Here is a 25,863-nt window from a genome sequence, read left to right as displayed (position 1 = left end):
TCAAATCGTGCCTGCAGGTATGTTGAAGTTTTTTTGCGCCCTTTAACAGTCGAAAACCTAGAGGGATGGGCTGAAATGTGAGTGGGGGATAGATAGGAGAACAGTGCAGCTGTGGCCTGATCTCTTCTAATCTACTGTACAGGCTCATGAATAAGTCTCTATCCTCTGGTCTAAACCCACTTTCCCCCCCCACCCCTTTCTCATCTCTCTGATGTCCTCTCATTGCCAGTTTCTGTATTTTTTTCTGTCATCTCCCACTCTTTTCTCTCCCTCTCTGAAAGGTCTTTTCTAAGTCAACCCTCCGCACAAAAGCTGTATGGTGGCACTAGCTGGCTGCAGGCCAAGACTCTGCTCTCTGCCTCTTTCTCTCCGTCTGTGTTGGTGAGCAGCAATTACTCAATCTGCCTATCCTCCTCCCCAACTCTTCTTCCACCTCTCTTTTTTGTTTTTTCCTCCTACACTTTCTTTTCTCCGAGGAGGCAGAGTGGGTAGAAAGTGTGAGCTCTCGAATGCTCAAATGTGCACTTTCACACGCACACATAGAGACACTGTGAGGTGACTGTGGAGCTATAGGGCTCAGTGCTTCTGAAAGGGGTGTGTCTGGTAATCCTTTGGAGCTTGTGTGCGAAGGCCTTGTAAACCAGAGAGGGAAAAAAGGGGGAAGAAGAAAGGAAGAGTGGAGGGGAAAAAAAAACGAGAGAAAGAAAGCGCTGACAGGCTTTTGAGCCAAACGGGCCTCTTTCTGAGAGGCTCGACACCACCGCTTCCACATGCTGATAAAAAAAAACAAAAAAACAACACACACATATGTTCACACAGCACGCTGATCTTAGAGTGTGTGAGTCCTTCGAGGAGTGCTCTTGTGAAAAACTTTACCTCAAAGCTGACTGGCATCACTTTGACCCAAATGCAAACATGGACACAGTAATAAAAGCCTTGCACATGAATGCTAGCCATGCAACAAGTTCACATGGCATCGGACAGCGTTCCTGGAAGGCAGTAAATTGGAGAAAGAGGTGCCAATGAGGACAAGGAGGGAAAAAATAGTGATGGGAAAGGCAGAGCATACTGCAGCCTGTGCAAGGAAAGAAAAAGTGGTTTCAGGTGTCTGGTGTGTAAAGTTAGAGCAGAATCCAACTGGTGAATTTTACCCTAGTGAACTCACATGCTGACCTCGCACCAGTCACTGTGGTGTGACACGTGTAGTCAGCAGCCACCAGCCTCAAACTGACAGAAATAAGCACAGGAAAAAGGAAGTGATGGTATTACAATGGTTGGTTGGTCTTGTCTAGTCACAAGATTAAGGAGGAACAAAGAGCTTTAAGTGCCTCTTGCTCTACCTTCTGTTGTAGCTAAAAAAAATGTTATCTATTAGTGGTGTATGTGTCTTTCTGCCTGATAAAATATGCTGTGCAATTTCTACCGTTGTAGCGCATGTCTTTTATCAGACTGTGTGCTTAAGTTTTAAGGTGTGGTCACACTATATATTACAAGCTCTGTAGGGCGTGTGCGCGTTTCTCTGTGTGTTGCTGTATGCTGCCCTATATGTTCGATATTTTTATGATGAATGGAGAGGGTAAATTTAAAGAAAAGTAAGAATTCGAAAGAGAAGATCTGCACTTTTGTATTTGTCTGTTTAATATTAGTCTCATAATATTCTGCAGCACAGAATGGAGCAGAGAATAATCAGGCGAAAACCACTATCATTCTGATATACAAGGGGAAAAAACACTCTGGGTTGTCTGCATTTCTGTCAGCCAGTTAGAGTCATACAGTGCAGAGCTAAGCCCGGTCTGCAGCAACAGTGTCCCCTCAAAATAATGATGGGGGGCTTGTTTTGGTGGAACATTTGCATTAAGGAAGGGGGGCACTTTAACGGAGGTGAGACATTGCACGATCTACATTTTCAGTGTTGTAGGTTGCTTCTTAGAGGTTCTTATTGTTTCCCATAATAAATGTGATTTTAGACAGTAACATATAGAGAGCAGATCGCACCAATGGCAAGCGTATACCTACAGTGTAAAATTAGAGAGACAGGCTAGTTTAATATAAATCTGGAGCCAAGAGACAGCTAGCCTTGAATATTCGGAAAAGGCTAGTCTGTTAAAAGGTAACTAATTCTATCAAGTTGAACCTTTAAGATTCTGATTGCTACTCTTAGACAGTGCCATGCTAGCTGTTTTATCCTGTTTCCAGTCTTCATGCTAAGCTAAGCTAAGCAGCTGCTGTCTCCAGCCTGAGACTGGATGGTCTAACATGAGAAGGCAGCATCAATCTTCTTAACGAGCTATCGGCAAGAAACTGAATTAGCATATTTTCAGTGCATAGCAGAGACCAGAGTAAGCTTGACCCATCAAACAAAGTGATGCGTATTGACGATACACACTTAATGACTAGCAGTAAGAAAACTGTTCAATAGAGTGTTTGATAGTTTCAGATCCTTGGCTTTTTCACCCTTAATCGTGCTCGCTATGTTCTTTGTTCAGGTCTCCTAAGACATGATAGTCTGCAGCAACTTGGGCCTCTTGCCACCTCTATGCATGAAGAACTGCCCTGGTGGAAGATGCAGTTACTAGGTACCGATGGTTGCAAATGCAAGATGGATTTTGCAGTCAAAAAACACCCACGACCATGTCCCCACCACCGCCACCTAAGTGACGCACTCTTAGTAGTCTGCATGGAGACACCCAAGGTCTATTCATAAATGACTGAACAATTATCCATATTGATTACAATACAACATTTAATCAAGACAAACTGCACTTGACTGGAGTATATTCAGTGAAAGTCCTTGCAAATGTGGTAATAAATACGTGACTGTGAAGAGCTTTGTGTGTCAAGTGATGGCACACTGAACCAACCTGTGTGGGACTGCTCAACAGTAACCAAGTAAACCGTACGTACTATCATCTGCATGATCAAACTCTGAGTCAGACTGTCCACAACATACATGGGTATGTGTGGGTGTGTATCCGTATGCATCTTTTGTTGTTTTTAGCTTAGCTTTCCCAGAATGCCCTGGAGTAAAAAAGCCTGCTGTCCGTCTGGTGCGCTATTCCGCACTAAGTGGGTCAGTGGCCGGCTGAGTAAGAGGGTAAAGTCAGGCTAAAGTCAGCCTGTGTGTGTCAGTGTGTGTGGATGTGGGTGGGGATGAGTCGCCTACAGCCACCATAATAAGTTCAAAGATAGGGCAGGGCGAGAAGAAGACAGAAACAAAAGAGATTTAAAAAAGGAAATAAGAGAAAACCAGACAGGCCAGAATGTACTTTAACCCAAGCAATCAGGACCAGATCTAAAATGTAATGAAGTCTACTGTACTAAATAATTGGTTTCTAATAAATAAAGAGCAGACAGGTGTAAAAGGGTGAGATGTGTAAATAGAGGGAGGCAGACAGACATGAAGAGGGAGGGCTGCACAGAACACAAACTGCTGCGGGGTGCTTTTAATGTGAAGTATGCAGACAGACATGGGTGCAGAGGGAGTAGTAAAGTGAAGTGTACAAGACTTTATTTTGTCTGCTTTTCACAGTCTGCTTGTCTGGGTTAGTCTACTATGGGCAACGCCTAGGGACCAGCACTTACGGGGGGTGCTGAAGTGCGTTTCTGTCTGTCTGTGGGAGCACTTAGGGGTAGAGTAAACACCGTGGAAGAATTTGGGTTAGTGTGAATTATTCACTCGTGTAGCAGAGCATGGAAGCGTTGAGCGCGGATCTCCTTGGGCGTCGCACTCGTTTTAAAAAGCCGGGATGAGATGCATGGGGTAAGCTGCGGCAGGGTGGCTATGAATGGGTTTACTGTGTCCACAAAGTCACAACCCAGCAGATTAGACAATCAAACAAGCCTCTGTCTGAGCTGTTTGTGGACCTGTGAGGATGCTCTGTGATCAGAGAAAGTAGAAATCGTAGAAAATCAGCTGGAGTCTGTATCCTTTCATCAGTGTTATTCATATTCTTCCCGTCCCCTTCCTCCAACATTCAAACAGAGAGAAAATAAATACGGTGCGCTGCTATATTTGCCAGGAGCTGTCTGTGTGGATAGTGTGTGTGTGCATATATGTGTGTTTGACTGACTAACACACTGTACTATTGCACCGCCGAGTGCAACAGGGCACTCCATGTTAAATCAGTCCCTTCCCCCCACCTACGCTCCCCTTGCCCTTTTCCGTCTCCTCGCTTCTTCAACTTCCCTTCCTCTTTTAACCTCTCTGCTTTATCCCCTCTTTTCCTCTCTCTTGCCTCAAGTCTGGGTTTGAAAGTTGGAACGTGGCCAATTAATACAACAGCCAGTTCACCAAAAAACCGAGGTGGTGGAGGAGGGGAGTCGAGCAGGAGAGGAGGCTCACATCACTACACACTGACCTACATACACTTCCACCCAGCTGATTGAATCCTACGTTGAGGCCTGCGGCCAATCACGAGTGGGGGTGGAGTGCCAGCCAGCCAATGGCATCAGCCACTCTTCGCAGAGCTCTTGCACTGTCTCCATACAGTTTTCAGTAATCATACAGCAGCTGAGAGAATGAGCAAGACACGGAGAGAAAAGGGTGACAGATGAGCGTCACTGGAAATGAGCAAAAAAGAAAGAGACAGAAGGGGGAGAGGATGAGACCGGGAGAGAAAAATTAGAAAGGCAAAAGAGACAGACAAAAATAAATTCCTCCCTTGTTTGCTCCTATCCTTACTGTCTTATGGTGCTACAACTGCAGACAGATGAAGGCTAATGCTGGTTAATGCTGAGGAGTGGATTAGTGCCCCATATTTGTCCTTGCTCCTTTCCTGCCCAGAGGTCTTGGTTAGCCTTTTCTGAGCCTGAAGTCTGTGATCTGCCTCCTTGCGCTAAAATTATTAACATCTTCCAGAGTCACCTAAAATTATCAAAGGTGGACAAATTTATCTCTGTAGTTCTCCAAACACCCCACGCTATGCTTTAATTTAGCCTCATGACTGCTTGACTTGTACCAAAGTGCTGAACTCCACAACTTTTGAGGGTTTGATGCAACACCACTGCAACAACCTGTACTGTCCACTTTTAGCGCGATAACATTAGCTGCTAAACCTCATAATCCCACAATGACGACGAGACCTGCGTTGGATCTGTTCTCTGTGCTCCCAAAAGTAGAAATGTAAAAAAAAAACAAAAAAACATTTGCACAGGTGCCAACAAAATAATCAATAAAAGTTTACATGATTCACTATAGATGTCTGCAACCGTGACTCACAGTAGAAACACTGAGCTCATCTAAATGCACCCTGCAGACAGACACTGAGATAACTCTTGGCCACACACACACCAGATTGCACTTAGCATGCGCACACACACACACACACACACACACACACACACACACACACCTTTGACAACGTGATGCCACCGCAGAGAGGATGAGGGCATCCCTGGCAGCAAGCAAAATGGAAAGTTCAACCTGCAGCCAACTAACCCCAGGGTCTGAGAGAAGCTTACATAAACATGTAAGCTATGTTTATGTGCAACATAGACAGCACATTTCTATTCTATTCTGTTCGATATTATTCTATTCTCTTCTTCGTCCTTTTGCTGCGGTGGCAAAAATAAACGGAAGGAAGGGGGGAAAAAAAAGCGTGTCAAAGGCAAGACAATAAAAAAGCTCAGAAAAGCAAACCGAAGGAAAAAGAGGGGGCAGCAGCAGTGGGGAGGTGCAGAGAGGCACCGCGAGGCACACTAACCCATATTTGAGGAGATGCAGGCTTATGCAGCTCCCACAACTGAAGCAACACTCTGGAAATGGATCACGGGCCTCGCGCTCTTTCACTGGACAGCTGAGCCTATCAGGGGTGATGAATCTTCATGAATAATGCAGACATTGACTCAAGTGGTCAAATGAAAATAGATTCCTGACCAATATTGACCTGTCTACTTGGGGGGAAGGAAAAAAAAAAGCAGCACTCTACTCACTAAGCTCTCTCCAGAGTGAGGGGGTCCGGGGTAATTATACTGTACTATGATAGTGAGAGGGGTGGAGGGGCTGCCGAGACCCTCCAGCCTTAACACTTGACCCTTATAGAGCACTCTTATGGTAGGATGAGGGCGTGGGAGCACACTGGTTGATCAGGTACAATGATTTTTACCTGTCTGCTTGTGGTATTGGGAATTGGCATTTGCCTCGGTGTTGCACTCTGCACCGTCACTGTAAGTTAGTGTTTTAATTGCTTGCTTTTTCCCTAATCTACTTCGTTTTCCCAACCAACAAAGAACGTGACTGATTTCTCACTATAGAGTCCAAGCAAATGGTTTGAGACATGACTCAAAACCAAAGATGTTCATGCTACTGAAGTTTGTATGAATGGAAAAGTTTCTCCTTTCTGCAGTACTTCTCTCTTTGCTTGACCATTAACTCAACATAACAAAGCACTGATGTTTGAGTTATGAGTGACTGGAGACTTAATCTTCACATTTCCAAGGCATACTTTTGATAATTCTAGTTCAGAGTCTGAAAAGCTTGTTTCTCTACCAACAGGATTAACAAAAAAGCACCACGAGAGACAAAATAGTCCCAGAGACGTAAAGTGTATCAACAGTTGTTTTTGGTAAATCGCGTGAATTTCCTGTATCCCTTAGTTATCTCTCGATACAGTTGCCTTATTGTGTAGAGTCTCTCACATAGATAGTAACAGTGTAACAGGGTGGGACTGCTCATGCCGTCTTGCTCCCTCGACTCCAGCCAGATCACGAGTTCCAGCACTGTACGTCCCCATCCCCCATCTCCTCCACCACCACCACCAGCAACAGCAGCAGTGTGCAGAGGGACTGACAGAAGACGAGGAGGGAGATGGAGGAGGAGAAAGGCAGAAGGCGATGGGCCCCAGTTTCTCAACTCTTGCTCTCTTTTGCTGTACTCGTCATGCTGACCTGAAGGCTTCCTCCAGAAGTGTGGATGTTTGGTGTGTGTGGCTAAAGTGAGGATATCTCTGGGGTAAAATGTACAACAACAGCTGAGACCAGGGCTTTCCCCCCTGCATTAGTCCTAGCCCCCTCTGCTTACAGTACAACACACACGTGCCTGTATAGTCATAGTGAGCACAAAGCCTTCACTATATCACGACTCCCACACATTCAAATGCCTGGACTAGAACATGGAAACAGAAATGTGCGTGAGAGAATGCCTCCTCGACTTTATGTGAGTAAATGCATGTAATGTATGCACACTGGTGCATGCTTGTTTGCTTTCAAGCGTTGTCTATAAGTATATTCCACATTCTGTCCTTGCCATAGAGCCATTTTGAGACCCTCCAGGTCAGTGTCTCTGGGTATCAGTTACTCTCCTCAGCAGCACCAAGGGACTCGGTGACTGATGGGCAGATGGCTAGCTGGTTTGGGATGAAGGTCAACGTGGGAACAGAGCGATGATCTACAAGGAGAGAGGAATCACAGATGCATGCGTCCATAAAGTCTATGAACGCGACGCACGGAGAAGATGAAGGAAGGGCTGAGGGAAAGAGAGAGAGAGTTAAAACAGAGAGGAAGGCTCTGTGTCTGGGTAGAGCAGTGCCCAATGTGCCTTGGGGCTTTGGAGCGATTTCATGCCCCCATAAGCAATGAAATGCACAGACCCAGACCCAGACACACACACACACACACACACACACACACACACACACACACACACACACACACACACACACACACACACACAGTGTTGGGCATTTTCTCTGCCCAGCTACCCACATCAGATGAAAAAAGCATGGCACGTGGTGAGACGGAGAAGGAGAGCAGAACAAAGATATGCAAAGAGAGAAATCTGCTGTTACTAAAAGTTGCAACTGAAGGATCTAACTATTCATAAAGCGTTTACCTTTTAATGTCATTAGCTAATAAATATATACACAACCTTCTTAGGTTACTGGTAGGACTCTTCAGTGGGGATTTCTTGGAAAGCAGCCTTTTTATCTTTTTTCGCAGAAAGACATACCTTGGAGCTCCTCAAACCCAAGTGTGTGGTTACCTTTTGCCAAAATCATGTCAGAATAGCACACATCTATGGTCGCTGAAGCAAATTTGTGCAACTCAAAATTACATTAGGAGGCAAATAGAGCGTAAAAACAGAAATGGATTGCAGATGTGCACACAGTTCTCTTTATACTACACTGGGTGTCTGTATACACTGAAGTGTGTGGGCACGTTTGAGTAGTCACAAGTCCCTCACAGACTCTTAAGGTCATGCAGATGCAGAAAGTACAGTCAGTTTTATTGGGTTTTACAGCCTCATTAACAGCAGTTCAAGGTCCAAATCAAGCTCTCACAGAATACAAGGTGCTTTGGGTTATTTCTCATATGCAACCAGGAACAATCTGACCTCTTAACAATGCTCCCTTATCTTCGATGTAACATCTATGTTTTAGACTTCTGCATCAAATGCAACACTCTCATGTAGAATTTGAGCAGAGTGGAATATATGGGAGAATGCGGAAGAGGCCCTTTTGCTATCAGCTCACCAGTTACCCAGAATCAAACTGAGACTGTAGGTTCGTGGATGAGGAGTCCCACTGGAAGCTTTCTCTGTGGGTTAATGGGCCAAGAGTCGACTTCTGACCTTTTCCCTTCATCAGCTTGAGATGGGCATGACCCTGCTCACAACCCCCAGCATCCAATTTCACCAGCACCACAGTTTCAGCCTTAAAACAGCTCAAGGCATTTGCACGGTTCCTCAAGTCAGCTTTTCAGGTTTTGAATCATTCCTCAAATCAAACCAATTTGTCCAAAAACTGTCTTGGCTCAAAGTCGCGTCAGTTTGTGTGCTGTCAGCATGTTTCTGGATCTCGCATTAAACAACCCATATCTATAGTAGATGTGCTCTGCAAGCATATCTGCTGACCCTTATCAAGCCCCCACCTCCCCCACTGTCTCTAATAAAACCCAGGTGTGCAAACACAGAGGTTTACCAAGGCCTCATAAACGATAACAGATAAGAGGAAAGGAGCAGAGTAATGAAAAGAAAGGAGCCCAGATCCACAGTGACCTTCTAATCTGGGTTGTGACTTGGCCTAGTTTTTTTTTTTTATTCTGAAAAAGAAGAAAATGGAAGTTCTTGCACTGATAGAACGCTATCTGTTCCCTCATCCTCTCAAAAGTTAAAGATATCTTAGTGGCAAAACATCCATCGGGTATCTACTTACAATCAATCTGCAGTGATGGTCACCAGCTAAAATGTACAAGATAGTGCACCAATTAAAAATGTTCAAATTTCCCTGGATGATATGTTAAATGATGCATATGAATATGTGTGCCAATTTTTATAACAAAATATCCAATTGTTTTAAAGACATCCAAGTCAAAATTATAAATGTCACAAAAAAAAATCACCAAAACTATGAAGACACAAAGCCTTGGAATCACGAATTTCTGTCCAAAAATTGTATTAATCAAGCAATTCAAAGATATTTGAACAGAAACATGGAAAACTACTGTATTAAAAACGTACCAACAGATGAGAGATGTGGAATTAATGAAAGATGACACACTCAGTTTTTAGCTTCCACTACTCCAGAGCAGATGGATTCCAGCTTTTAAAGAGGGACTCGGAAAAAAAAAAGTTAATTGAAATTGTATCCCTTGCGTGTTTCTCTGTAACCTCGCGGTTAGCTTCTCGTGCAAGCAGGCAAAGAAGAAAAAAAAAAAACCTCTGACATTTGATACATGTGAAAAACATAAATTACACATGACAAATGAAAGACATGTTTCTATTTCGTGTTTGTGTAAACTGTTTAAACATGTTCAGATGTGTACATGTACAGAAATGAACTGTCTTTGATGTAACCTCAGCTGCTGCCATCGGCCTCCTCTTTCTGTTTCAGAGGCTAAAGTTGCCTCAACAATGGCTCGCCTTCATCCCACAGTAACAAGCTCACACACACATACAGACACACACACACAAGCATAACCTCAGAAGACCAGGGCTGTAGTTGTGACTCCATGAAGACTGGGATTAACACTAAGAAGCTGATGTGTTTGGAACCAAGAGGCTGATTGGACTTTGACTGTAAATTCACATCTGAGTAGGCACTGTAAGGCTAAAACACACACACACACACACACAAGAAGGAACCATATTTTGCGCAAAGAAATCTCTTCAGGGACATTATGGGAACGATTATCAGATGCCCAGAAAGAACTGAAAACATCATTCCATTATTTTAATGACGCATGGAGGACGTGGAACATTGGAGCTCAGCATGCGTACAGCAACACATCTCAAGCTGTGTAATTCATACCAGAATCTGACACGCTTTGCATGTGCGACTCTGACCTATAGGATTTCACAGAGACAAGAGAATCCCGTGTGTCCACGCAGAAAGCCTGTGGGTTGAACAGGTGGCTGGCAGGATGGCTGCTCGATGGCACTCTCAGTCTTTGCTTATCAAATCTGGGAGTGCCGTCTCTGTGGTTGGAGAGCCTCCACTCGTAGCTCTGGGCCAGCAAAGTATGTAAAACAGCACCCTGGCCAAGCAAAACGATAGAATACTTTTTGCACAACAGACCAAACTGAGAACTACTTGTATAATTGGTAATTGGTTGCTGTTAACTAAAATGGCAGAAAATGGTGAAGAAAACGGAAAAACCGCATCTCCCTTGGGGTTAAGATAATTGTCAACCAGAAGACAAAGATAAGCAATCACTCAAGCTGTATACTGAAAAAGAAAAGCAGAAAATCTCAACTCTGTGAAAGCCAAAGGTTTGAAAGGCATGCTTTCTTTGAAAAACAGTCAGTGCCAGAAAATGTAAACAGAAAAAAATCCTCACATTTTCAACTTTACAACAGTCCTTAAACTGCTCATCTGAGACATGCCATTCAGCTTCATTCATATTTCATCAAAATCACTCTATTCCAAATGTCTTATTAAAACATTTGCCAGTAATTAACCTTTGGAACTGAGCAGGCTCTGTATAAAAAAAAAATAAAAAAAAGAATTCTGCACTCTATGCAAACTATCAATGACGCAGCTGCTCCCAACAGCAACATGAGAAAAATTTTGAGACTATTTGGCTAAACTGCCGGCAGTGTTTACACAGAGGAGAGACATGACAAGCAAAAATACGAGTTATAAATTATCTACAGCATTCAGAGCCACTATTTTTCCCCAGTACTGATAACACCTGTGGGCGCTTGGTAGATGTACATGTTGATTATATTTTTTTTTTTACATTTTGTAAAATAAATAATTAAACTAATTCACAAAATTATGTATGAAATTGTAGCTGTGTCACTGCACAAAAGACATTTTTGAGTTCTTTTCATTGGTTCATACTTTTTTTTTGGCCTTTTTGTTTTTATTATATAGGACAGTGTGGAGAGAGACAGGACACGTGGGTGGAAGAGTGGGGGAATGGAATTTTTGGATTGGATTTTTTTTTTTTAAACCAATGACAAAATGGTAAACTGACCGGCAAAATACTAGTTCTAAATCAGGTGAAAGTTAAACATTAGACACAATCTCTTACTTCTTCTAAAGAATCAGGTTAAACAGTTTTTAGAGATAAGAAGCATTGTTGTGTACATGACTCAGATCTGATTGTTTTGTGGCCGCTAGAAATGAATATTTTCAGAGTTTGCTTGTGTTCTCAATCAGTTCAGTGACTTTAGAATCTCTGAAATACTTCCTTAGGTGGTTATAGAAATTGTTCTCAATACCGCATTCAACAGTGGCGCAGACACAATACATCACACCACTCTGTGGGCTCATCGTAATCACTTATGGGATGTGTCTAATTCAGTGACTCACACATCTCCGAACACATGAAACGTGTTTGTACACACACACAGACACACACACACACACACACACACACACACAGACACACACACAGACACACACACACACACACACACACACACACACACACACACACACACACACACACACACACACACACACACACACACACACACACACACACACACACACACACACAGGTGGGTTAGCTCAATTTAGCTGCGACTATGGTTTCCAAAACACTTAATCTAGTATAATCCTGGTTTAATCTGCTGTCATCAATCTGGACTAACCCTGACTGAGAAGGAGGGGTATGAGTGGACTGAGAAGCAGGAGTATGAGGGGGTTGGTGGCGAGGTAAACACGACGGGGAAAGCAGATAATCTTGGTTTTAAAAGTGACTGAGAGCAACACAGAAAGGCTTGTGAAACTGATTTTTCTTTCATGTCGGCAGCTCGTCACTTTCACCCCCGTTCCTCTCCTCTCTTCATCTTCTTCTGTCTCACTCCTCTGACACAGAAAGCTTTATTGTAGTCGATTAAATGTTAATCAGGAACAGTAGCTCAGGCCGTCCTTTGCAGACTCAGTGATGCCAGACAGGTGGAGTGGTATAATTGAAAGAGACAGGCTCAGAAGAAAACAAATTAAAGTTTAAAAGCCAGGAGTCACATTGGTGAGACCGACTCAGGGATAACTCAGAATAAGTCACTGGCAGATGTAGAGGAGGGCATGTTCAGAGCTTCTACCTTTACAATTTTGAACTCCTGCCTCTGAGAATATATGAAGAAGGTGCCACATATAAAATTATTACACACACACAGATGGTGTATGATATGTTGGCGTGTACGGAGGTGAAGGGAGTCGATTACAGACGAGGAGGAGGAGGCAGAGAGGCAAGGGGCCCATTTCAGCAATGTGGTTATCAGAGAAACTGAGAAGCAAGGCCAGAATGGGAGGTATGTGCAGACTGAATGTGTGTGTGTGTGTGTTTAAGCAAAGGGAGATGTGTTCACTGGGTCACTCTGTTATCAGCTGTCACCCAAACTGCATGTCGTCTGTCCACCTGGTTGACAAGTTATCAGTTGCTATGGAGACAAATAGGCAACAACCCCCTGCCTCGCCCCGTCGACACAAGTATGCATGCCTTTATGCGTGTGCAGTTGACAGCGTAGAAGTCCTTTGAAAAGTCCTGAACTGTATCTACGATCTCTGCATTGCTGCCCAGTGAGTCGTCCTGCGCTCTGCTGCCAATTTTCGGTTTGCCATCCTATTTAAGGCCGCTCTGTTTGATCTATCAATATATAAATACATTTGATAACAACAGAAAGAAAAAATAAGTGGTAGAAAATGCAAATGACACAGCGGGTGTGGTAAAAACAGCATTTCTTCTGTCATATTCTCAGCACACATTTGGAATAACACATTACTTGAAATTTTTCTCTCAAATTCGCTCATTCCACTTTCTTGCCAGGAGTTAAATGAGAAGATTGCAGCCTTTCTCACATCTATACAGTAAATATGGAGCTCAATTCAGCTGCTAGTTGGCTTATTTAGACAGAGCAAACTGGCTAAGAGAGAGAGACGCGTAATTACAGGTTTTCTACATGTTCTATTTATTTTTAGACGGACAGTGAGTCTTGAAGCAACATGTCCTATAGCATGATTTTCCAGTCAGACTGGTGTTTCTGTATTTGCTCTTGCGCAACTACAACACTTCTGCTCCGTGTAATTTATCGATCGAGAGAGCTGTTCAGCTTTTCTGATAGGAGGTCAAGGGTCAGGGCCAGCTACAGCAAGCCGAAAGCACAGAGGAATGCAACGGAAGATTTTCAAGGAGACTAGAAGTAAAAACTAGTCTCTAACCACCACAGACTGTTGCTCTACTATACTGAGGGTATGGTGCATTTCTCCTAAATGTTAAAAAAGTACATTTCTGCCTTTGCAATGCTCTTCACTGCAAAAACTCAAAATCTCACCAAGTCTATTTGTCTTATTTTTAGTCAAAATGTCTCATCCCACTTGATTTAAGATAAATCCACTTTAACAAGTGACATTTCAGCAAGATAGAGGGACTTGTTTTAAGACGATGCATCTTAAATATCTTGTTAAGTCAAACAATCTTGAAATTATCTTGTTTTGAGTTGAAATTTACAAGAAAACTCAAAATAAGTTTAACCCTGGTGTCATCCTGCAGGTCAAAATTGACCTATTATAAAGTTTGAAAATGTGGGGAAAAAAAAAAAAAAAATTCACAGAGACGTCCACATTTTCAGTATTTTAGGGAAATCTTTGAACATTTTTGGGTGGAAAAAAAGAAATGTTAAAAATGTTTTTAAAGAAAATATTACAAGTTTTACTCATATAAATGTGATCACTTTAGATATTTTTAGGATTTTTTGGGAAGATTTTTACAATTTTTTTGAAAATATTTATAAAAAATTTCTTGCCAAATTTGGGGGATTTTTTTTTTTAAATAAAACTTTGTATGGAAACTTTAAAGGAATTATTGGAATTTTCATATCTGGCTAATTTTAAGACACCTAAGTTTGCCAAACCTGGTAAAATAGAGCTTAAAATAAGTTTTCCCAGCTAATTTTGATATCTCAAGATTCTAAATATCAGATCTTATTTTAAGAAATCTCACCAGGCCATTTTTCACTTGTTCTATTGGCAGATTTTTTCCACTTATTTCAAAGTAAAAGTTCCTTGAAATAAGTTTTTTGTTCTTGTTTTGAGAGGGGCATTTTTTCCAGTGTTCTTGCTTGCTAGTTCTGACGGTTCTAGCGACTTCAGCTGTGCACTTTGCTGCAGCTATCTTGCTGGAACACCAGTTTCACGCACCAACAGTTGGAGAAGATCAGCATGATCTGATGTTGTTTAAACTGCTGAGCAAATGTTTTGTAGCTTGAGGGTGCGCTGATAGCAGGATCAGAAATGCTGGCGACTCAACAGGCTCCCGGCGAGATACTGAAACATGATAGCTCTTCAAGCGCTTGTTTTATGAAGCAATGAACAACTTAAAGTTAATCCTCTGTGGAAAAAATGGTTAAGATTTGTTAGCATGCAGGCCGTGGAAAATTACAGCATCAGCACAGCCTGTCATGCTCCTCATTGGTCATAAAGTGAAAATTACAATGTGATTTTCTTCCTGCAGGATTGTGAGATTGCATTCAAGCCTCTCTAGTGCTATCTTTAACCTGCAGAACCACAGGCTGATGCAAGGCAAGTTTTGCTCCTGTCATCATTTTTTACAGCGCTATAAAGTCCTGCACCTCTATGGAAACAGCACAACTCTGCCTAGAAGTACAGACAACTCAGAAAGGTCTCCTGCGCAGTATGGCATAGATATAGTACTATAAACCATAGAAATAAGAAAATAAGAAAAAAAATAAGTTGAATTTCTTTGATTATTGCTATTACAAAAAATTCTGTAAATGACTGTAAATGCTACAGATAATTTTCAGCTTACATTTTTAATTTGCTTCCACAATTGTCTCCCATCTGCTCCTTTTAAACACAAGTCCCTGACTTAAAATAATTTTGATAAAATGTCATGATTTAAAGCTTAGATCTGGTGAAGCTTTCACAGATGAACAGTTCTAGTGCTGTGGGAAAGCACAAAATCTGCCACTTCTTTCTGTTTTTACAGTTTCTGTCTCTGATAAATGGTGCAATTTTTTGCCATTTTTAAACGATAACACGTTTTTTCAAACCTATTTCAGGTTTAAAAGTTTAAAGTGAAGAAAAAACTGAGAAAAATCCAAAATGATGAGAAATGTGCTCATGTGCATTCTTGACAGAAGTTAGATAAGAAAACTGACGGTTCTGAAACCTGCCAAGTGAATATTTAAAAGGGGCCAGCATCCTATTAGCTTAGCATATATGCTAGGAACAGCTAGCTGAGTTTTGTCCAAAGAGAACAAAAGCTGCTCCTAGGGCTGGGCGATATGGCCAAAAAATAAAATCTCGATTTTTTTTAGCCATCTTGGACGATTACGATTTTAATCGATTTTTGTTGTTTCTTTGCGGTCTGTTTGCTATGGCTAGTGCTAGCCATGCCGCACTCCCGTAGCTGCCAGCACTCTTCCCATTCTTTAGGATGCCTCTGCCGGAGGTGCTGAAAGAGATTAGTTGTGCTGCTACTCTTCGTTTTCACAGTACTTTTGCAAACCTTGCACATGACTGTAGTTTGCTCTGTGTCAGTTTTGTCAAAGCCGAACCACTTCCATATAATCGATGTAACATGAAGCCCTTTTCTCGCGACCAACTCTTCGTCTGCTGTTCTGTCCGCCATGACGGGGGTGTGAGTGTTTTGGCAGAAGGAGATGAGAGGCGGAAGCAAACACCAGTGCAGAAGTCGTGAAAGGCAGAAGAAGAATCTGTATTGTTATATATTTAAGCTCGCCTTGATTTACGATTTGGCAAATTTTCAAATCGTCAGGTTTTAAAAAGGTGAATTAATCGAATTAATTCGATTTATCGCCCAGCCCTAGCTGCTCCACACCTTCTCTACAGTTCACTAATTAGCATGTTCTAGGTTTGTTTAGTCCCTGCTGTGGTTTTACAATGCTGATCTCCTTTGTGTCCTGCAAGAATTTACACCAAATATACAGTACATGAGACAAAATGCCAGTTTATACCCGGCCCCCATCTGTCACCATGTTAGACACAAGTGTTTATATTTTAGATGCTATCAAGGACTGGGCATGTGCAGGCAGCTGGTTTCTATTATGCTGTGTGTCTGCTGAACACATACAGCCTCATGCAAAACACACAGCATATAAATCCTGTAACCTGTCTCCCTCCAACTATCATCATCGCCATGTCGAGCCGTTCTGAGTCTTGACAAATTCTGACAAGATTTGGAATTACTGCAGACAGCTCAACACAGCTGGGCCACACTGAGGTTTTCAGACTACTCATTTCTTTTACAATGTCTCGAGTGTCTGAAAAAATGCTGCAGTGTTAACATGATGGCCATAATAAGACGAGAAGGAGTCAAGGCATACTCCCTTGACTCTTTCTTGTCTTTTTTTTCATAATAAGGGGAGAGGCCCAAGATTTATCTCCATTCATTAGTGCCCACAACAGATTTCAAGAGCTGTGCTTCAGAGGAGCAGCAGCGAGCTACAGGGGAACGACTTGTTTTTGCTCACCACAGTGTTTTACATCCAGACAAATGAGAGAGCTGGCAGGAAAATAATGAGGGATGGCGTGAGAGAGCGCGAAAAGGGAGTGGGGGGAGAAAAAGAAGAGTTCTAGCCATGAAGGAGAGAGAGAGAAACTGTGAGAGAGGGTTAGCCTTTAGCCAAGAACGGCCTCTTAAAAATTAATACAGTGATCTGAATTCATCCCAAGTGCGCTGAATAATTGAGAAGAGTCTTTGAGGGGAACAGATCGTGCAGAGGGTGACATGGGTGGTGAGGATGCAGAAAATTAGGGGAAAAAGAGGAAGAGGCACAAAATATGCTCTTTCTTGTCCAGCCTTCTGAGGATCATTTTGTATGAGGGAGAAAAGAGATACCAATCTAAAGTGTACAAACAAATGCACACAGGAGACTTGAAAATATGCTTATTTCTGCATGTTTGACTGCCAGATCTAATTATGACAGGAAGCCTATGAAATAACATGTCCACTTCAACTCACATTCAGATGGATGAACAGTGAAACAAAGGAAGAGAGACAGAGAGAACAGACAGAGACACTTGTTGACATACACTTGTGGCCAAAAGTATCTGGACTTTCTGTCCTCATTCATCTGTGTACTTTTAGTTTAATTAATGGAAATCCTAATGCTTCAACACACAAAGAAATCGTAGACAATAGCATGACTAACTTTGCAGCACAGTTTAGGGAAGGTCCTTTCCTGTTGTAGCATGAAAAATACCTCACGCACACAACCTGGTCTTTAAACCTGCAATAACTCTTTTCTTTAAACATTTAGAGGCAGCTGAAAGAAGTTGAGATATGTTGTATTTTTTGCCCAATTCTTACAGTGGAGCTTTTTAAATCTGAAAACAGCAGCAAGAACACTGAGAGTGAAGCAAAACATCAACGTTTCAGGCCTAACAGCTGAGCACAAACACACTGTTGAGCTCTGTGAAGCCAAGAAGAGCTTTAGATTCAGGCAACAATTCTATCTGGGACATTTTTAATCACACTGTCATCGATTATACCCGATAAAAGAAGACAGTTTTCCCAGTTTGGAGTGAGCCCTGACCTAAACCCCAGCCAACACTTTAGACTGCATGCCACCCATCATCTAGATGCCTCAATGGATGAAGATTGTGGGTACCAGCCTACAATTGGCTGCACATTTTACACGGGTTTCTCCTCTCCTTCCACAAAACAACAATTTCCAGGCATTAACCCACCACACTGAAAATTCCAGCTTTTGCAGAGGACTCAGGTCTTGGGGAATTATTTGTTTTTATAACATTGTTTGACTCACTGTGTCTAAATGTTCCAGCAAAACAATTCTGTCACTATTCTGAGGGGACACCGTTGCTGCATCCTGGGCTTAGCTCTGCCCTAAAAGGATCGTGACAACTTCAAGAAACACAAATAAGCCTGAACATTTTTTCCCATCATTAGCACCATCCCACTAGCTAGGTAATGAGATCTTATGGAAAGTCTTCCCTGCTGCCACAGCTACATATTAGCGCCCTCTCTTTTAACCCATAAGAAGCCACCGTGACACCAGTGTAACAAGCACTTTGAGTGCCCCAGTCTCTTCCTTGTAAAGCTTTATGTCTGACCTTAACTCATTAAGTCCTTTAAGGAAAAATGGGTCTGGGTTCTTATGGGTTAAAATCACATATTCAGCAAATCACATATGGATGGAATGTTCAGGTGCCCTCATACTTACGGCTCTATAAAGCAATTTTAAGATGGAAATCTAGATGAAACGTAGCTCCACAGGCGTTTCAAGAAAAAACACGTCCATTGATTAGAAATGGAACCAGAACAGAACCTGGGGGTTTCCTCCGCGCAGAGGTTAACTGCACTGGGTAACATTATTCAGACTTGGAGGGGGGCCTGGAGCTGGTGGGTTCACATAACCCGTCGTTCCTTCACCGTGCACACCCTTAAACACCCTCCGTTGGGAATCACAGCCAGGGGGCAGTTGTAATACACTAATTTAGAGCCAAGCTTGTTAATGTACTCCCTCAGCAGCCCCCCCTCCCTTCTACTTCCTTTACTGTCTTCTTAACCCCCCAACCCCTTCCACTCCCTTTTTTATTGTCTTTTTGGTTCAGTTCCTCCAGTGTGGCACTGTGCCAGCTCCATCCGAGAGGACTTCTGATTGCGTTCTGCACACATTCATACTCACACAGACTCCCCCCCACTTTCCTCCCAGCTATCTTTTTTTTTTGGATTATAAGAACTTCCTTAATAGCCAGTCCTCTCATGTAGACCCTAGCTACTACCGCCCTTGTCTTGCAGTAATATTCATGGCCTACACAGGCATCTTATCACGTAGATCAAACTCGCCCCGATCTGCATTGAGCAGGCAATGAAAGACCTAATGTGCTTTTCTTTTTTCATGTGTGAACACCCTCCCCTTTTGTCCTGCTCTGATAGGAACAATAAATAATTTCAGCCCCAAAGAATCAACACTTTGAGCGTGCTAGGCCATTAAAATGATAATCAACATGCAGGCTTGTGTGAGGGGCTGTTTTCCATATGCCTCCAGACAAAGTCAGATGGGATAACGTTTAAAGAGGGGGTCGGGAGCCTATTTGTATCTGTGTGTGTGTGTGACAGTTGTTCCATTGATGAACCAGTTTTTTTTCCACCGCATTGTGGAGCAAGAGATAAGATGAGAAAAGATACGTACTCCTGGTGGTGGTGACTCACGCTCTCGTGGTTTCAGCTGAACATGAAGCACCTGCAAATAGCCTTCAATTACCTAAGAACTTTAAGACTAATATGCATGACATCATGTTGACAGCTACTTGTTGCAGGCCTGGAGGTTTTACAATTACAAGAAATCTAATGACAGAATTCTAATAACTTGTTTCAGGCGCCTGTATGGATTAAGACAGCAGAGACTTACAGTCAGAAATGGTGTTGAGCACGAACATGACCAGACGAAGGAACTTGTCTGAGCATGTCTTGGCATGTCTCTGCAAGAATGCATGACAGGTTTAAAGAAACACATGAGAATTTAAGCGGTTATCAAAAATGGCGAGAACTGTATGTGCCACATATGTAGCTATGTGTAGCAGTTAAAACCTCCTAACCTTAAATGTGACATAACCAGGTCTTGGCCCGTGATGAGTAGCTATTGGGAACAGTGAGACTGTTACAGCGGGGTTAAGTAACACTAGAGTACAGAGTTCAGTGCAGTCGGGAACACTTGCGCACACATGCACACACGCACGCACACACACTTCCCTTTGGAACTTCAAGCAAATACACATCTTTACATATCTTTCATTTATGTAAAGATACACACACACACACACACACACACACACACACACACACACACACACACACACACACACACACACACACACACACACACACACACACACACACACACACACACACACACACACACACACACACACACACACACACAATATGCTGTGTGTGTGTGTTTACAAGTGCTATTTTAAGATGCCGTTCATCACTCCCCCACCAGAGCAAAGCTTCTCTCAGCAGCAGACATTTCAGCACCTCTGAACCAGACCTGCCCTTCCCGGACAGAACTCTTGCTGAAAAGCTCCAACACATACCGTTAGAGAGTATGGCACCAAGGAAAAAAAAAAAGAGTCCCAACACTTGAGCTGACAAACTCCTCGCATACTCCAGAAATAACTTGACTCGATCCTTTTTCTAAGAACATATCTGTTTCAGAGTACAGATTCCTGGAAAATCTATTGACCTAATTGATGTGATAAAAGATAAATTATCTGAATGTCAATATGAATATGTAAGTTATTATGTCCTATTACAGAAATATGTACTTATTTTCCAACTCTAAACTACTTTCTTCATTAAAAAATTGCTGTTGAGTGTTGCCTAAAGGAAAGCAGTCACACAAGAACACAGCCAGAATAAAACTGGCAAAACTTGCAGTTTACATCAGGGAATATCTAATCAAAAAGTAAGCCAACAAGATTATCAATTTAAATAGACAGGTCTGATGTTTGCAAAACAGGCTTATTAAATTCTGTACAAATAAAGTATTGAGACTGGATATTCAGACCTATAAAAGGTACACAGACACCTGACAGTCCAGGTGAGGTCATGGTTGGTGTACAGTGTGTTGTGTTCTTCATTGTGTAAGAACAAGTAATAGCCAAACAGTAATGTTTCTATTAAGAGCATATCTAGTGGCTTTCCTTGGGTAAAGACAACCTAAGGTGATAAAAGTGTTATTGTTGGCTGTCTTAAGCTACTTTTATCAGGGCTGATGGTTAGCCAACAAAGATATGAAGCAGTGTGACGTAGGTGGGAACCTGGGAGAGAAACCCAGGGGGATTACTAGGATTTGCTCAGCAAATCTCCTCAACAAAAGGTGCCCCGGCTGCATGAAACTGTAGGTGTTCAGACCCAGCTCTGTGTGGAGGTGAAACCTAAGAGTCTCTGAAAGTGGCATGAGGGGGGAAAGGGGCTCCAAAAAGTTGCCGTACGGAGGTGGTGCTCTGAAAACCCGACCGTGAAGCTCCGAAAGAACAGCTGCTGTTAATGAAGTCCATCTAAACTCCACTGATTTGTGATATGCGGTGTCACAATTATACGTTTGCAGGAGAAGCGACTGTCTTATAAGAAAACTAACGAAGCCATTGGCCGAGAGCTGCAGCCGAGATTTACTGACAGCCCATGTGTAACACTAAACCACTGACAGCCTGGCCCTCATGCCCGACATTCCAGGAGTAACAGCCCTGCATGGTGACGGTGAACCTGGCCTTGACTTAGTGGGGCCACACACACACACACACACACATATACGCACACACTCCCACACAGCCTCCTTCTGCTCTTAACTGGAGCATATCACATAGCAAAACTTGAGAAGCCCTGACAGAATATGGCCTATAGGCTCCACGCCCCGTGAGACTGGTCTTTCTGCTTCTGATGGGTGTTAATCTCTGCTCTTTGACCTTTTGTGACTTCCTCCTTTGCTCCGACTCTCTTTCACCGGCCCCATATGTCTTTTGGGTGACTAGATTGATGCCTTTAAAAACGAAGCTTTATCCTTAACAGACAGCCCAGACGCAGGGCAACCTGGCCGTTATGTAATTCCCCCATGGCAGGAACAGCAACCTTGGCAGTTGCTTACCTGACCCAGGAGACTGGTAGCTCCCTGCCAAGGTTTACATAACAAATGGGAAACAGGGTGATGCGCTGCGGTTACAGTAGCAAGATGGAAATTTTGCTTTTAAATTAAAAAAAAAAAAAGCACCACAACATGAAGTGATAGAACCATAAGGTCTTAATCTCTCAACCACAGAGAGACTGAATGACTGGACTGAACCACAGTGTCACAGTGGAGGTTAGTCATAACGCAGAGCTCCTCTCAGGTGTTGCATGTTTTCTCTGCAGCATTATTCTGTTTGCATTCAGCTCCTCCTTGGCCCATTACTGGATTAGCTGCCGTTCAGGAACTGTCTTATGTAATTGTATCATTCTCCGAGTCTTAAACAGGATTGCATAAGTCAAAAATAGGCTACTGTGTTTCCAGACAAACCGGTTACAATGTCTGCTTGCTCCACTTCCAGCCATCAAAGAAGGATTGTGCATGAAATCAAACACTACATGAACATGCATCTGCTGCATTCTCCAAACCTTATGAAGCCTGATAAAATGCAGTGCAGGATTTGTATGTAAAGGTTATTAAAAAAGATAAATGATCTGATTTTTTTCTGCTGTTTTCTGCCTGCTCTGTAATTTCCATTAGTATGATAATGAGACGTGGGCTGTAATGAGAGCCAGACTTTCCAAAGAGATGCTCGTAAAAGGCTCGACAGCGGTGGCGTAATTGTGTGCGTGCGAGTGTCTTTCTGCGTGTGTGCGTCAGTGGGTTTACAAGCCACATGCTTTTTTGTTTTTGTTTTGATGGAGGAAGGAGGGGGGCTGAGCGGCTGCTGGGCGGTGGAGGTGCTGGACTCTTACCTTCCATCCTGCAGAGCTGTTGCTGTCGCCTTTGTCCTTGAAGTATGGGATGGATCTGACCATCCAGTCGTAGATCTGGGACAGGGTCAGTCTCTTGTCTGGTGCGCTCTCGATGGCTTTGGTGATCAGGTCTGCGTAGGAGAGGTTCCCCCAGGCGTTCCGGCGAGAGGACGCTTTCCTCGGGGTCTGCGCGGCGGCCAGGCTGCTGGGGGTCAGGACTCCGGAGGTGGCCGTCGGGGAGTGCGTGGAGAGCGGGGAGCCTCCGCTGTCCTGGCCCGGGGAGGACAGCGCTCCATCCGCAAGAGGGCTGTTGCTGCTCTGGTCCTCTGCCACCACACCGGAGCCGTTGACACCGATGGCCGCAGCGGTGGCATTGTCCTCCTCATCGTCCTCCTCCTCCGGGATGATATCTGTGTCGTTGCTCTCCGGTTTCACGGCGCTGGAGTCCGGTCGTGGCAGCGGCCAGGTGCAAGATCTCGGCCGCTTCTTGGGCTCAAAGTCCGGGTCGATGGCCACGTCCAAGTCCGGGAGCGCGTCGGGAAGCGGAGCCTCGGCCATGATCCCCCAACTCCACTCACTATCTGCCCCCAGCTGCCAGTTAATAAAGTTAGAAGATCAGAAACGAAGAGCTGTCAAAGTCGCGTCCCATGAATGCGCGCTCCCGTCCTTTGTTGCTATTCAACAGCACTGAAGTCCCAACAGGACTGAGAGCAACTTAAGTTATCAGCCTGTTGAGGACAGAAACACAGAAGAAACGCTCGGTTAGAGGTTAGTGAGAGCAGACAGCGGCTGAGCGAGCAGCTTTAACATCTGTCAATGAAAATGTTTCTTAAGAAAAAGAGATTGAAATGAAGCTGCTCCCTCCCTGAGATTCACTCCATTTATTCATTAACAGGAGCGACATCGCGTCCTGCTGAGAATCTGAACCAGAGGAGAAAGTGCTCATTTCTCTGGGAAACAAATCTCCCCCCTCTGAACACTTTAAATGAAATACCTTGCACGGCCAGTCACTTGCGCTCCGCGGTAGCAGGAAAAAAAATAGACTAGATCCTGGATTGTCCACTTCCAGATGCCATCTTGACTCTTTCACTCCTCAAAGTGCGCTCTGGAGACAGAGAGGATGTGCGCAGGGCAGGTCGGTGTCGATGTGGAATAAGACTGCCACCTCACTCCGGTTTACTACTGTATGTCGATTTGCTCTCCACTCAGTGCTCCACACACACATACGCACTCATACACGCACACACACATACGTACGGACACTCACATACACACGCACACGCATGCAAGTCGATGAAGGGCCAGCCCCCTGGATCCTGCGCATGGGATCGCCTTTTAAAGAGACACTGCAGCGCAGGTGGAGGCTGGAATACGTCCTGACATGTTGGTGATGTGCGCAAAATGACATGGACAAAGCATGAGAAGACAGAAAAGAAACACTGAAATCTAGTAATATTTCCATTTCAGAGTGAATTTTAGCCTCACAACCATTTTTTACAGGTTCCAAAACACTTTTTAGTGTCAGTAAAGCATTATTTGGAAACACGTGGGCAATATATTGATTATTTTTATAAAACGCCACAAAATATTTAAAAATACCAAAATTTACTGCCTTTAATTTCACAAAATTTTCTTTAAAGGTGGCTTACATAACAACCTCATTGTCAAAATAGCTGCCAATTAATCTTTGGTGCATTGATGAGTTCATTTACTTGTTTATGTTTATATATTGGTTTTATTGTAGAAACGCACTGTATTGATTATTTTCATAAAATGTCATAAAATTACCTAAATTCACTTCTCATAAATCCCACCAAATGGTAATTCACAGTGAAATTTGCTTCTAAAATGACTTGCACTACTAGTTATTAAGCATTATGTATGGACAAATCAATTAATGTGCCTTTTTTGTTGTGATGTTTCTAAAATAATGCCATTTTATAAATGCAGGATAGTGATTATTTTCATAAAATGTAATAAAATATTAAACAAATGATCTAAACTCACTACATCAGATGAAAATTTCCCTCAAAAATGACAGACCTCATTGTCAAGCTGGTAATTAATCTTTTGTGCATTGACTAATCAATTCATTTACATTTTGAAAAACTTATAAATCATTAACTTACTAGCATTAATGATCATCATCTAAAACTTTTCAAAAGCTATAAGCCATGATGCAGCAATTTAACAGGAATGTCATCATATACATGCATCTAATGTGAATATAATGTCGGTATAATCTGACAGTAATCTCTCACCAGGGGTCAGGTAATAATGAACATTACCATTCATCATTCTGAAGCATCTGGAGGAGAGCTCGGAGTTCAGTGGCTGATTGTGCCTTTAATCAGGGAAGCAGGTTGTCAATCACGTCCTGTCACGGCGCCCAGGCCCCGCCCCCTGCTCCTGGAGTCTGGGATGACGTCACCTGGTTTGTTGGCCAGAGATGAGGGCAGATATCCAAGAAGCTCCTCCATCCTGTAAGTGATGCTCTGGACCTCCCTCCTCCTCCTCTTCCTCCTCCTCCACCTTGACTGGATCAAAACAGCCTCGTCTTCTTTGTCTCACCGAGGGCTGCCGTGCGCGACGCCCGTGCTCGCTGTTTCTGTGCAGGAATGCGCGTTCACATCTGACCATAACATCTCCTCACTTAAGCCTTGCAGGGTGGCTTTGTTATAAATTCTGCTCATACATTTAGACACAATATTCTTATTACCTTTGTGTCACTGTGATCTGTTTGACTCATGAATTCTGTTTTTATGCTGTCAGTCACAGCGTTTATGACTGTGTCTCAGTCTTCACAACCATCAAGGCTGAAAAACAAAAATGAACACTATTGTTTGACGGTGCTCATTGACACACATTTCAGCAGACAGATTGCCGCAATCATTTACAGCAGCAGCAGTCTGGAGTCTTTACTGTACAGGATTACAGGAGATAGTCGTCCTGCACGTGCACACATACTGGGATGGTTTTTGTTCCCCT

General features: G+C 43.1%; 1 protein-coding gene across 1 annotated transcript in view; it reads right to left on the bottom strand.

Moving 5' to 3' along the window:
• foxo3b (forkhead box O3b) overlaps positions 1–24,296 on the bottom strand; it is a 47,277-nt gene extending 22,981 nt beyond the window's left edge. The window contains exons 1-2 of the mRNA XM_022190436.2: positions 23,870–24,296; positions 22,876–23,603 (exon numbers count right to left, since the gene is read on the bottom strand). Of these exons, the coding sequence (XP_022046128.2) occupies positions 22,876–23,433 (558 nt within the window). The 5' untranslated portion in view covers positions 23,434–23,603; positions 23,870–24,296. The remainder of the gene's footprint in view (positions 1–22,875; positions 23,604–23,869) is intronic.
• Between the last annotated feature and the right edge of the window lie 1,567 nt (positions 24,297–25,863).

Source organism: Acanthochromis polyacanthus, chromosome 16 (genome assembly GCF_021347895.1).
Source record: "Acanthochromis polyacanthus isolate Apoly-LR-REF ecotype Palm Island chromosome 16, KAUST_Apoly_ChrSc, whole genome shotgun sequence".
Taxonomy (NCBI): Eukaryota; Metazoa; Chordata; class Actinopteri; family Pomacentridae; genus Acanthochromis; species Acanthochromis polyacanthus.
The sequence above is the reverse complement of the archived record's forward strand: the minus strand, read 5'-3'. Positions and strand labels throughout refer to the sequence as shown.